This window comes from Monodon monoceros, unplaced genomic scaffold, assembly GCF_005190385.1.
Source record: "Monodon monoceros isolate NGI ecotype Baffin Bay Population unplaced genomic scaffold, NGI_Narwhal_1 Super_Scaffold_21, whole genome shotgun sequence".
NCBI classification, from domain to species: Eukaryota; Metazoa; Chordata; class Mammalia; order Artiodactyla; family Monodontidae; genus Monodon; species Monodon monoceros.
The window spans coordinates 113,279,230-113,294,099 of NW_021703778.1; the positions used below are offsets into that span (position 1 = coordinate 113,279,230).

Below are 14,870 nucleotides of genomic sequence, written 5' to 3' on the forward strand. Positions count from 1 at the left end.
TTTATATTTATCCTACTTGGAGGTAGTTGAGTTTCATGTATTTTTATATCCTGTGTTTCCTCAAGTTTGGGAAGTTTTCAGCCATTATTTCTTTAAATAAGCTCTCTATCCCCTTTCTCTCTCTCTTCACTTTCTTTGAATTTCATGATGTGTATATTAGTCCACTTGATAGAACCATAAGTCCCTTAGGCTCTATTTACTTTTCTTTATTATTTTTTATTTTTTCCTCAGACACTATAATTTCAAATTATCTTTGTTCAGGTTTAGTGATTCTTTCTGCTTGTTTGAGTCTGCTGTTGAACCACCCTAGTGAATTGTTCAATTCAGGTATTGTGTTTTCCAGCCCCAAATATCTGTTAGGTTCTTTTTAAAAATAATTCTTTTATTTTGTTTATATCCTCATTTTGTTCATGTGTTATTTTCCTGATACTGTTTAGTTTTCTGTTCATGTTCTCCTTTAGCTCATTGATCATACTTAAGACAGTGGTTTAAACTCTTTGTCCAGTAAGTTTGAGACCTGTGTTTCTTTAAGATTGCTTTCTGTGGATTTATTTTGTTCTTTCAGATAGGCTGTAATTCCCTGTTTCTTTGTATGCCTTCTGATTTTTTTGTTGAAAATTGGGCATTTGAAATAATACCCACATCTCGCATTCTCTGTAGACTGGCTCTGTGCAGAAGACTTTCACTAATCAGCCTGCTCTGCTGACTGAAGATCCTCTTGAGCCTTTTCTGGAGATGTATCTTCCCTGGGCCCATGTGTGCACTTTTATTCCAATTCTTCTGTATACTTGTCTGCTTTTAAATGTCTTATTTCTCTTAGAGTCTCACACTTGCTTCTTCACAAAGCCTTTGGTATGTATTGTAGTCCTCTGCTAATAATCTCTTGACTCCAGACAGCACAGCTCTGCAGTTCCCCCACAGCTCTCAATCACTGCGGCATTCACTACAGCTTTTGGCAACCTCCAACCTAATATCCAAACCATGCCATCGTTCCCACAGTACTTCAGTTCAGGAAAGACAGAAACAAGTGCCTGGGGCAGCCCCTAGACAGACCAGTATGTTGGAAACAAGTGCCTCTCTTTTGTTCCATCCAAAGGAGGAACTGAAAATTGGGTAGCCTCCTCCCAACTGACATCACTATGATGTGCCATGGAGACAGTCCAGGAGGAGCAAGTAAAAATGCTGCAAATTTTCCTGCCAATTTGAAGAGTGTCAAATTGGTTGGGGGTTTATTTGGTTGCTGCTGATCCTTAATTGTTTTCTAGAATTCCCACAAAGCTTTAATCCATATGCTATTTACTTTTTTTTCCATTGGGGAGCTAGGGCCTGGAGCTTGTTTGTCCATCATCTTGCAGGTGTCATTCTCCTCATTGTGGTTTTGATTTACATTTCCCTAATGGCTAATGATGTTGACTACCTTTTGTGCTTATTGGCCATTTGTTTATGTACTTTAAAAAAATGTCTATTCTGGTCCTTTGCCCATTGTTTGGTTATGTTGTTATTCTTTTTATTATTGAATAGTAAGAGTTCTTTATATATTGTAGATACAAGGTTGTTTTTTTTAAATCAGATGTATCATTTATGAAATATTTTTCCCTTTCTGTGGGTAATCTTTTCACTTCTTAATAATATCATATGCAACACAAAAGTTTTTCAGTGTGATGAAGTCCCATTTATCTTTTTTCTTTTGTCACTTGAAGGCTTAGAAAGTTATGCTGAAGCCAACGTCACTAAGATTTACTCCTGTTTTTTCCTAAGATTTTTATAGTTTTATCTCTTACATTTAGATCTGTTATCAAATTTAAGTTAATTTTTCTGTATGTCCTAAGAAAGTTGTCTAAATTCATTCTTTTGCTTGTGATACTCTTGATTTTTGACCAAGGCATCAGGTCAGTCCACTGGAGAAAGGTATGTATTTACAACAAATAGTGGTAGAACAGCTGGGTGTCAGTATAGAATTAAAAGGAAACTTGACTCTTCCCTCACACCATACTCAAAAATAAAGTCAACGTGGATTATAGACCTAAACAAGAAAGCTTAAACCTTAAAGATGTTGTAAGAAACCATGGGTAAATATCTTTATTATATTGAGTTAGGCAAGGATTTCAGAAAGGACAGAAATAGCTCCAACCATAACAAAAAAATTGATAAATTTGACTTTAACAAAATTAAAACTAATGCTTGTCAAAAACCAACTTTAAGAACATGAAAAGTTAAGCCATAACCTAGGAGAAAATATTTGCAATTCTTGTATCTGACACAGAATTTGCATTAAGTATATTTAAATAATTCCCACAAATTGATAATAAAAAGAAACAACCCAAGAAAAAATTGGCCAAAGACTGGACAGAAAACTTCACAAATGTCCGATGAACACATGAAAAGATTACTATAACTTGTGAACAGGGAAACACAAATTTAAATGTGATACCAAATCACATGCACTGTGGCATCTGAAATTAAAAAGACCAACAACAGCAAATGTTGGCAAGGATGTGCAGCAACTGCAACTCTGATCCATTGCTAATGGGAATGTAAAATGGTACAACCGGATTTGAAAACTGCTTGACAGTTTCTTACACACTTGAGCAATATCTACTTCATGACCTAGCAATTCCATTTATAGGTATTTACCCAAGGAAAATGAAAACATATACATGCTGTAGGAATTTTAGAGCAATGTTTATAGGAGCTCATTCATAATATCCAAATACCAAAAACAACTCAACTGTCATTTCTTTAGTGGGAATATGGACAAATTATGGTATATTCATACAGTGGAATATTAATTTGCCTGAAAAGAATGAACCACTCATGCACAGAAAAACATAGATGAATCTCAAATACATATGTTGATTGAAAGAAGTCAAAGGATTACAACTTAAAGGTTTCATTGTTTTTTTGTTTTTTTTTAAAGAAGATGTTGGGGGTAGGAGTTTATTAATTAATTTATTTTTGCTGTGTTGGGTTTTCGTTTCTGTGCAAGGGCTTTCTCTAGTTGTGGCAAGCGGGGGCCTCTCACTATCGCGGCCTCTCTTGTTGCGGAGCACAGGCTCCAGACGCGCAGGCTCAGTAGTTGTGGCTCACGGGCCTAGTTGCTCCGTGGCATGTGGGATCCTCCCAGACCAGGGCTCGAACCCGTGTCCCCTGCATTAGCAGGCAGATTCTCAACCACTGCGCCACCAGGGAAGCCCCATTTTTTTTTTTTGAAGTTAAAGAACAAGTGCAATAATTCACGAAATTACAAATCAGAACAATGGTAGCCTATGGCTATGGGGGCAGATTGGAAGCACCAAGTCCTTTCTGGTGTGTGATGGAAATATTATATATCATCATCAAAACATTTTGCATATTTCTGTATTTAAAAATTAGTTATTTTTGTTTAAGCATAATGTTTTCAGATTTCTATATTCTTATGCTGCATTTATGCTTATTAATATAGTATATGATAGCCTAAATATTGTCTAGTGGCACATGCCTATAATTTTACAAGGAAATTAATATGAAAAATAAGATTTCTTTAAACAAAATTCACATCATTTATTTATTAAGCATGCATTATATAGCTTCAGCAAACTATGTGCTGGATTTGTCCCTGGGATTGTAGGTGGATGTGACCAAGAATGCTAAGCAGATGGTTGCAGATGAGAATATAAAGGAAGGGCAGTGAGTCCATAGAAGCAAGGAGGGAATGGTATTCCTCAGGAGGGCTTCCCAGTGGAAAGATGGGGTCTGGCGCTGTGTGGATAAGTCATATATATATATATAAACTTGTGCAAAGGCATGAAAGTTGAAAGGAATGTTCATATTTTGGGGACTGTGGATAATTTATCATGTCTGAACTAGAGCAAGTGTATAATTAAGGAGGAATGAGAAAATATGAAATGGGTCTGGCTCACGAAACGCCACTGTCATTCTCCAAAACTTAACTCTGTAAGCAGTGAGAGAACCAATAAAGTATATCAAGGTAGGGTAGGTAAGAGTTAGTGTGATCAGAGTTGTATCTTAGAAATAGCTTTTTGGAGTATTTATTCGCTCTGAGATGCAACCTGAAAACACGTGCACATACACATACACATACACATTCTTTTTTAAAATTCCCCTGATGATATTGTTTTGCAGCCAGCTTTGAGAACTACCAAAATAGAGGATAGTTTGGAAGGGCTTCAGACTGAAGCCATGACACTTGCCAGTTAATGAGAAACTTAGAGGCTGAATGAAAGGTATGACATAGGGGATAGAGAATAAAGCATGTTGAAGGAATAGGACTGACTCCAACTTTAGGATAAAGATAGGAGGAAGATTAAAATGATTTTCAAGTTTAGCAAGGATGATTGGGTAAATGCCATTTATAAGCAGGGAATACAGTAATGTAATAAATACATATTTAATATCACCTGTGTTTTAGGTGCCTTGCTGTGGGCTCTACCTTCTTGGAGTTTGCAGTTTATATGAAGGAAAAATATATATTTTGGACATTTTCATGTGAAGACCTGATGATATCAGGTCTATTTGCATATGCATACATAAATATACATATAAATGTATGTATGTATAATTATGTATAAATATATGTGTGGTTTTGTATACGCATACATAAGTATATTTGTTAACATACTAATATAGGTGTAAAAATGTGTGTGTGTATATTTATGTATACATATATATGTATGTAGCTTTTATAAAGGCCTTCATTTCAAAGAAAATACTTCTAACATTAATAAAATAATAGCAATTTTTTGTTTTATAGTCCTAAAAAGAACATTATGATTTCAGATACTATGTTAGCCATAGAATGTGCAATTAAAAGGTGAGAAATAATTGCCAAGGTGGTTTTTATTAATTTAGCTTAGACTTGATTAGGTCTGAATGAACTGACTTAAATGTAGTAATCCTGTATACTGGCTAGTTCATATTCCACTCTGATCTATGTTGTGTACTTCGTTATATCAGGTTTATGTACTACTTTAAAAATTAACTATCTCTAAATGCTCAAAGTTCAAATTTTAAAATGTCATCATCAACTTTTTCTGTAGTTCTAGCTATTTCCATTGCTTTTACTATTTTCCTATGTGTGTTCCTTATAAATGTTGTTGATAAACAATGATTCTGCCTGAATTTGAATCCTACTTATTAGTTGCATGACTTTAAAGAAGGTATGTATTACTCTCTGCTTCTGCTTCCTTCTCTACCAAACAGGCCAATATCTAATTCATAGGGTCCACATGAAGATTGACTGATTTAATACATGTAAAGTTCTTAGAACAGGGCCTGGCACATACTAATTTCTCACTAAGAGTCGATTGACTACCATTAATCATATTTGTTAACCTTTATTTTGAAACAGAGATGTAAACCATGATTTTTTAAATGAATAGCTTTTTTATGAATACTAATGTAATAATCTTAGAGAGAACTTTTTGTTAAAACTTTTTTTTTTTGCCACCCTCTGTGGCTTGTGGGATCTTAATTCCCCAACCAGGGTTTGAACCCAGGCCCTCAGCAGTGAAAGTGCAGAGTCCTAACCACTGGACTACCAGGGAATTCCCTCTTTTTGTTAAAAACTTAAGGCATGTTAATCTTTCAGGAAGTAAACATAAAATAAAACAGAATCATAACTATATTTTCTGCTTGATACAATTCTTCAGAATTCACAATAATGAGTAAAAGGAAATTACTGATGAAAATAGATCTTATAGTAAATATGGGTCAAATCCTTTAATAAAAATTTGCCATTAAATTTTGATATATTTTATGTGTTTAGCTCACTCATATTGTAGAATTACTTTTGTTTGTTTGCAGAGGCAAATTTAATTCTTTTCCTCTTATTAGTGATCTTACAGAGCACAGAATCATGAACCTATGTGACGTTTTCACCCTACTACAACAATTGTCCATCTTTTTTATCTATATGCCCCACTCATTTACTCCTCCTTATTATTATCTTGCAGGGAATCCCAGACATAATGTCCTTTTTATCTATAACTTTTATTGTGTATCTCTTAAAGATGTGGACAGTTGTTTAAAACATAACTACAGTACCATTATCATACCAAAAATATTAACAAACAGTTCTTTAATATTGTGAAATATCCAGTTAGTTTTCAAATTCCAATGATCTCATAAATATCCTAACGTTTTCTCTTTGTTTCGAATCTGTATCTAAATAGGAATCACGCATTGCAAATGATTGGATTGACTCTTAAGCCTTTTTAAAATTTATAGATTCCCTTCTGTCTCTTTTTTCCCTTGGAATTTATTTTTTTAAACCAAGTATGTCAATTGTAGCATTTCCCAGTTTATTCATTGCATCTCTGTAGTATCATTTAACATGTTCCTCTCTTCTGTCTTTTGTAAGTATGGTGATTTGATCTAGAGGCTTGATCAAATTTAGATTAGTTTTTATTAGCAAGACTATTTTACATGTGGTTTGTGTTGTTTCATCTGGAAACATATGTCGGTTTGTGAAAAAACTATGTTGTTAACAGATCTCAGTGCCTAGATCTCTTAGTATATTAATCTGATGCTTAGATTGTCTTGTCTTTAGCTAGTGGGGGAGATTTTCAGTTTAGTTCATGAGTCCTCTCTGAGTTTCTTTGGTACTTCCTTAGTTTTGATAGTTAATACAAAACTTCCGCCAAGAACATATGTTCTTGGATCACATTGTACATTTCTTGTCCTAGTATTGGAGTTAACAATATATCCATGAAGTTCTTTATTTTTAGTAAGAAATCGTACTTGGAACCCACAGTGTAGGTGCTAGGGGTACTCATTGCTACTGGGTCTCCTATTGTTTCTAGCCTTTTTCAATGGACAAACAACACACACACACACAGTTTTTAAAGGCAAAACTTTGTATCTTCATATTTATACTTCCAACTCAAGTTCTGAACTAAAGTGTTTTTAGTTAACTTGTTTTTTATCTGTATGTTTTGTCTCTTATGGTGAGAATCCTAGTTCCTCAAGGACACTGACAATACACAGATAGCATTTACTTAAGTTCAATTTGAGTATTAAAAATTTTTAAGTACAAAAAATACAAAAAATAAAACCTCCTAGGTCTTAATTCACACATTAGAACTTTCAAGAACATTAATGTTTGGCAGAATATGAACACAGAAGATATTGTGTTATTATTAATTGTGTCAGCTTAAAATGAAGCCATCTGAAACTATAGAATAAATTATATATTACTTAATTTAGGGACATTCTTCTTCCATAACATTTGTCTTGTTTCTTTTCATTCATTAAATTAAGGAAAATCATTTAACACCTGAAAGTGTGGCACTTTGGGACAGTTTGCCACGTTGAGTGGTCCCTGGGCCTTATCTTCTGTCCCTCTTGTACTGCATGGCCATGAAAACTGAGCCCAACTATGCAATGTAGATAAATGTCCTCATCACAAAAATAGATTTATTAAGCTGTATTTATCTCTTTGGTTACAGTATTTCATATAAAAATTGGCCTGCGAGTACCCTCCCCCCGATCTTTTCAGAAGGAATGAAAGAGAAAATCTGTGAAGATTAAAAATGAAGAGGAAGCCAAAAACAAAAAAGGAAACCTAAAGAGTTACAAACATATCAGTTAACTAGGAATATAAGACCAGATATAGATCCCAAGGGCTAGGAACTTGGATTTTATTGCCTTTAAAAGGAATGATGATGGGACCACTTGAGGTGGGAACTGAATGGAGACCCTTGCATGTATATCCAGAACCATATAAAGAACAACTCTTGAGTATAAGGGAATCTAGGAAAAATAGACAACTTACTGGTTTAGGAAAGGGACAAGGAAATTTGTCTTTGGTCATGACTGAGCAAAGGGGGACAATTATACTGAGAAATCAAAGGGCTGGACACTAAATATAATAACCATCATGGTGAGGATTCACAAACTAAGACATTAACATAAAAACCTGTCCTAGGGACTTCCTTGGTGGTTAAGAACCCACCTGCCAATGCAGGGGACATGGGTTCGAGCCCAGTCCAGGAAGATCACACATGCTGCAAAGCAACTAAGCCCATGCTCCACAACTACTGAGCCTGCGCTCTAGAGCCCACGAGCCACAACTACTGAGCCTGTGAGCCACAACTACTGAAACCCGCTCACCTAGAGCCCGTGCTCCACAATAAGAGAAGCCACCGCAGTGAGAAGCCTGCGCACTGCAACGAAGAGTAGCCCCCACTCGCTGCAACTAGAGTGTGTGCCCGCGCACAGCAACGAAGACCAAATGCAGACAAAAATAAATAAATAAATAATTTTTAAAAAAGCAAAAACCTGTCCTAGATGAATAAAAACTTTGGGTCACCCCCACAAGAAGCAAATGCAAAACCAGTCTGGGCAATTCTTCCACACACAGGTTAATATAAAACTTCTACCAAAACAGCATTCTCCACATAAGATAAAACAGTCCACTGTGAGACACAATTAAAAGAGACCATTAACAATTTGAGATAATAGGAAAATATGAAGGAGTATAAAATATGTGTATTTAAACAGAGAAATCATTAAGTAATACATGTAAAAAAGAGCACTGTGAAAAAAAGATGGACAGAATTGAAAAAATACAAGGAAATATCTAGAAATGAAAACTATAGTCATTGAAATTAAAAGATAAGCAAACAGAGGAAGGGATAGACACAGCTGAAGATAGAATCAGGAATCTCAGTTCACTAATGATAGATGCTCAGAATTCACACACATACTGAGAGATTTAAAATATGAAATAGAGATTAAAAGATATGAAAGGAGGGACTTCCCTGGTGGTGCAGTGGTTAAGAATCCGCCTGCCAATGCAGGGGACACGGGTTTGAGCCCTGGTCTGGGAAGATCCCACATGCCACAGAGCAGCTAAGCCCATGTGCCACGACTACTGAGCCTGCACTCTAGAGCCCGAGCCACAACTACTGAAGTCCACGCACCTAGAGCCTGTGTTCTGCAACAAGAGAAGCCACCGCAATGAGAAGGCTGCGTACTACAACGAAGAGTAGCCCCCGCTCATCGCAACTAGAGAAAGCCCGTGTGCAGCAATGAAGACCCAACACAGCCAAAAATAAATATGAAAAAATAAATTAAAAAATAAAGATATGAAAGGAATATGAGTAAATCTAATATATGACCTATAAGGGTTTCAAAATGGGAACTAGGTAACATTTCAAAATATAATAGCTGTGAGGTTTCCAGGTTTGGGAAGCCTAGAAAGTATCCAGAAGATTAAAATAAATACACCTCTTGACATATTGTAGAATTGAAGAACTCCAAAGTTAAACTACAGAAGATTTTAAAGCAACCATTGAGAAAAGACAAACCTATAAAAGAATGGTTATCAGACTAATAGTAACTTCACATTAGCAACAATAGATGCCAGACTGCAATGGAACAGTATCTTCAAAGTGCTGAAGATACAACTTTTGTCGTAACTGTTATATCCAGTAAAGAGTGTCTCAAGAACAAAATAATCACATTTTTAGACAGAATGTCTCACTGAGAGATCTTTTAAAAGCTGTGCTCTGAAAAGAGGAACTTGAACCCAGAAGGAAAGCTAAGATGGTTTGATAGGGGACTTCTACCAATTCTTACAAGAATAGATAATTTTATATAAACTGTTTCCAAAAATAAAACAGTTTTTATGAGGCTAATCCAACCTTGATAACAAAACTGGAAAGGATAGCACAAAAAAGGAAAAATACAGGTCTGTCTCACTTAGGAACATACCAGCAATCTGATATATAAAATATTTGTAAACCAAATTAAGGTATCTGTTTTTCCTACACATATACACATATTCAAATGGATGTAACCAGTGACATCTAACAAAATTCATCTAAATGATTATATGATAGAAGCATTCCTTTTAAAGTCAGAAACAAGAAGAGAAGAATGACCACCACGTAAAGGGAATTTGGGGAGCTGCATCTTCTAAAATACATCCAAAGTCGGACTGCTGCTCACTACCATCCTAGTCTGAGCCATCTCATCTCTCTCCTGGACTACTTGGTAACCTCTAGATTTCCTGCTTCTTCCCTGGTCTTCCTGTAGTCTATTCCTAACAGAGCAGGAAGAGTGAACCTATACTAATATGAGGCAAATCATGGTGCTTCTTTATTCCAAACCCTCCAGCAGCTTTCCCACTCAGAGTAAAAGCTGTTATCTGTAAGATCTCAAGGCTCTTCTCACCTCATCTCCCAGTATTCTTCCCTTGCTTACTTCATTCCTGCTAGTTTTCCCCCTGTTAATACTCAAGCATACCAGACAAGCTTCCACTTCAGAGCCTTTCCCTTATTGTTCCTTTTGCTTGAACCACTGCTTCCAAAGAGCTGAAGACTTACTGCTTTGTCTTCTTAGTGTCTTTATTCAAATATTGTTTTCTCAACTTAAAATTTCTCGTATTTAAAGTTACAAAAGATTTCCGTACCTACTCTTTTTGTACTCCATGTTTCTAATCTGTTTTTCTCCGTAATATTTTCACCTTCTATCATATTACGTATTTCACTTATTTATTTTATTGTCTCTTTTCCCATCTAGAATATGAGTTCCATGGGGACAGAGATTTTTATCTATTTTGTTAAATGCTGTATCCACCACCACTATATAATTATGCCTAGCACAGAGTAAGTGCTTATTAACAAATATTGGTTGAATGAAAATGCACTTCAAAATAGGGGTTCCTTGGAGAAAACGATGGCAATGAGATTGGGTGAAGGAAAATTTTGTGATAAAGTTTTAATGTTTTATATTTTAAAAATCTGAAAGAATTATAGCAAATTTATTTTTCATTTAGTAAATACTAGTGATCAGTACAACAGTTTCTGTTGCATTATTCCCTGTCTTTTTTTATATTTAAATGACAATTAAATTTTAAATTTTTAAATATAAAGATGTATAGAGACTAAATTGGTGACAATGTCAAGAAAATTTGAGATGTAAATTAAAGGGTAGGATCTTTATCTACTTTACAAATATTATGTAAAATCATAATGTGACAATAGTTAATAGAGTGTAACACTTGGTAATGAAAAAATAGTTCTATCTCTTTGCTTCAGAATAAATTTCAGGGACTTCCCTGGTTGTCCAGCAGTTAAGACTCCACGCTCCCAATGCAGGGTGCCTGGTTTTGATCCCTGGTCAGGGAACTAGATCCCACATGCATGCTGCAACTAAGAGCCTGCATGCTGCAACTAAAGATCCCACGTGCTGCAACTAAGACACAGCACAGCCAAATAAATAAATATTCAAAATAAATTTCAAAGTTAAAGAGTTTGGTTAAAAAAACTAGGAAAAATTACACAGAATATGCAATTTCGGGAATATGTATAAGTCACAAACATGTATTTGACAAGAGCATTTGTGTATGGTTTTATTCAGTTCAAAGTTATTGTTGGCTTGCCACAACTTGATTCCCAGGTCAGTGTTAAATTTAGACTTTATGAAGAAATGAAAATAAATTCAACATTTATTTCTTGAGCAAGAGTGAGTGAATTTTTCTGTGTGTATCATGTAGAAAGAAAGAAGTTTCTATCTTTGGATCATTTCTGATTTACTTGGAAACACTAAGAAATAGGTGATCAGAAAACTCGTGACCATGCTTTCTCACTTGACCCCGATATTTCTATCTTCAGTCTTTCTCTCCTATATTCTTCCTCTTTCTCCTCTTTCAGCTTATAAAATTATGTATCCAAAATAAGCCCAACTCAGATGTCATCTGCTCCATGAAACATTTTTTTACTCCCACAGCCAAAATTATCTACCCCACCTTTGTAACCTTATAGGTCATATTAAATCATTCTAAATACTTAGTATGTAATCGTTTGTATTAAAATTAATTGAAAATGTAGATGATTATTCTAATCGAGAATATGTCTAGTAGATTGTAATGCTTCTATGTCTTATTCGTTTTCATGCCTCATGATTTGTGTCTTCACTAAACACATTTGTATTTTGATTGCATTTGTGACCAGGTATTTTAATTGTTACAAACTAAAAAGGGACAAATACAAATATGTAAATCATGTGTCCCCTCCAAATAAAGTCCAAATGATGTCACCTCACAAAGGTTTTAGGCACATAATTTTTTAAAATGTCATTAGTATGTAAACATCACTACGTATATAATTTAAGTGAATATCGGGAGTTTGATAAGACTTTCTTTTAAAAGAATTAGTATATTACTCAAGGTTGGGAAATACTGATACAGATTGCAGAGTAATATTGAGGTCAGAGGCAGAAATCATCATTAGAGCACTAAAAAACGCCATTTTGGATTATGACTGCATCTTGATTTTGTATCATAATAATGATTTTTAATTCATTATGACAGTTAACCATTTGTCAGGTAATGTAGAAGTAACTTCGTCTAGATCTTGAATCAGTATGTGTACTTACTTATTGGTTGTTAAATATCCTAATTTAAAATTAGATAAATTAAGGAGTGGTTTTTTAATATTTTACTGAATGATAGATTTAGTACTTTATTCCTTTGCCAATAACCCTTGTATCTTCATATGGTCCTGATATGCAGCATATCAGTTTATATTCTGTACAGTTATTGTGTAAAATGTTTGATATATTTATATTAAGATTTTGTTTTCAAGTGGCATGACATTTCAATGATTTTTTGAACATAGATGCTTCTATTAGCCCATTTATGATTTTGTTTATAATTTCTTTTTTACTTAAATTTTTATATATTACCAGTAGGTCAAAATGTCATTTCACATCTTTGTTATCCCTTGTTTTACTTAAAAGTAAGGTTTAGTCAAAATAGGAATTAAAAACACTTGTTTCTTTAGTTGTTTCCTAGTCATGTAGCACTCTGGCTGTTATTTTTTCTCTACTCAACTGTTTCTTTAGATATTTCTAAAAATCTGAAAAATCTCTTATATTTTTTTATTTTAAAAAATTAATAAGAAGTCATCACAAATATCATATTGTACTTTATTTAGAATTTTAGAAGTATACTTTTATTCAGCCAGCAGATACATAGTGAAAGCCATTTGGCTAATGAAGAAAATAATTTTAAATATAGTTTGATCTTAATTGTATAAGAAATAAGTATTTTTCTAATTTATATGGTAGTATTTAGATTAATAAAAGTCAAACTGAAAATTGCAATTGAATTTGCCAGAGTATTATAAACAATATTATTTTGTTCATATTCAACATTACTTCTAACTTACTATTCTTATTGCAAAGGATACTCTGTCTTTTAGAGAATACAATGGTATTATTTACATTAATTCATGTGGGTTGGTGAAAAAAATGCTATAACTCCTTTACTTAATGGGATTCTTCCCCTGTGGCAGTGCAAACGGCTAGAGCAGGAGCTTCATCATCTGAAAGAGCAGAACCAGACTTCAGCAAACAACATGAGACATCTGACTGCTGAAAACAATCAAGAACGTGCTCTGAAGGTAAATCTCCATTCCTTCTTGCAGGCAAATTAAGGTTGTAAGCCCTGGTGCCAGCTTTCTGTGCTGCATATATCAGTTGTGTACATTTCAGCAGAAGTGAGCTGTGGTGTTTGCCAACAACCCGTTCTTTAAACACAGATACAGCACCCTTCTGTTATGGTATTATTTTATCTCGTGTATGTGTACATGAAAACAACATATTTTCTGAATTGCAAGTGGTGGTATAATAATAACTTTAGGTTTATGTTCATTCTGTTTCTGATTTCAAAATATGTTGTTACCTTTTGTAGTTAATAAAAAGTGGCCACCCTGAAAGAAAAAAAAATTAAATAATGGGCTTTTTCTTTGCATCAATATTTATTACAATAATTTTCTTAATGACTTGTAATATTAGTAACGCACAGAACTGACACTCCTTGAAAGGTATGTGAATATGTTTGGGAATTGAAAGAGTACTTAAAATGTTACTTACATCAAAAAAAGAGGAAGAAAATATATTATACTAGAACTTGTAACAAGTAAAGAGTACATATCATGACAAAAGTTCTGTTTCATTTTAATATAGATCCTGTAATTATGCAAAAGGACATTATTTCAATTCTACTAATTATCTTTTCTTCTTAAGATACTTTTCATTCTCTTTTTTTGCCTTTGCCCCAGTTCCTAGCATAGTGCCTGTGACATAGTAGGGGTCCCTGCCCTCAAGGTGCTTATGCTCTCATTAATGGGTTAAAAATAAAACATAACATATCCACAGGAAACATAAAAGATTCATCATTGTTGTTATTGTACAGTTAAAAAAAGATGTGCTGTCAAGAGGATTGTATTGTACTTTGTTGTCTTAAATTCATTTTTTGCTGCAGATGATGAAAAAAATATGTCATTAGCAGGGTAAGTCATTAAGCCAGAATCATCTACCAATGTTGAGAAAAATGGTGACATTTTGATGTGGAAATAATTTAACCTGTTTATAAAGTATGAGATATGGTTGAAGTCAGATTTTTTTACAAAATGTATTTAGCTTCATTTTGAAATTCTCAGTGATGGGTGTGTAATAACTTTGCTATTATTCTTTAATGCACTTTCTCTTTATTTCTCTTGAATTTATATATAGACCAGAACAATAAATGGGAAAAAAAGAATTGCTGTGATTATTTTTCAGTTACCCTGAGGAATTTACTATTGTATGAGTAAAATTAAGTATATAATTATTTAGATGTATATTTGCAAATCAAAGGTAACATAATCTTTTAAAGACAGCTTCCATTATGAGTGCTAATTTATTACCAGCATTAGGGGACAGATATTATGTGCTCTATATGTTATGGCTATTACTATTTAAAATAGAACCTAAAATAAAAATTCTAGGTTAAGTTATGTAATAATTGCATAGTCTTTATTCTGGCATTTTTGATTGTGTATTTATGTTAAATTGAATTAAGTGGCAGCTGCTATTTATGA

General features: G+C 33.9%; 1 protein-coding gene across 4 annotated transcripts in view; it reads left to right on the forward strand.

Annotated features, from left to right (window-relative positions):
- The window catches only part of MIPOL1 (mirror-image polydactyly 1), a 322,300-nt gene that overhangs the window by 153,453 nt on the left and 153,977 nt on the right, over positions 1 to 14,870 (forward strand). For all 4 annotated transcript variants that reach the window (XM_029236546.1, XM_029236547.1, XM_029236545.1 and 1 more), the window contains one exon: positions 13,302 to 13,409. In XM_029236546.1, the coding sequence (XP_029092379.1) occupies positions 13,302 to 13,409 (108 nt within the window). The remainder of the gene's footprint in view (positions 1 to 13,301; positions 13,410 to 14,870) is intronic.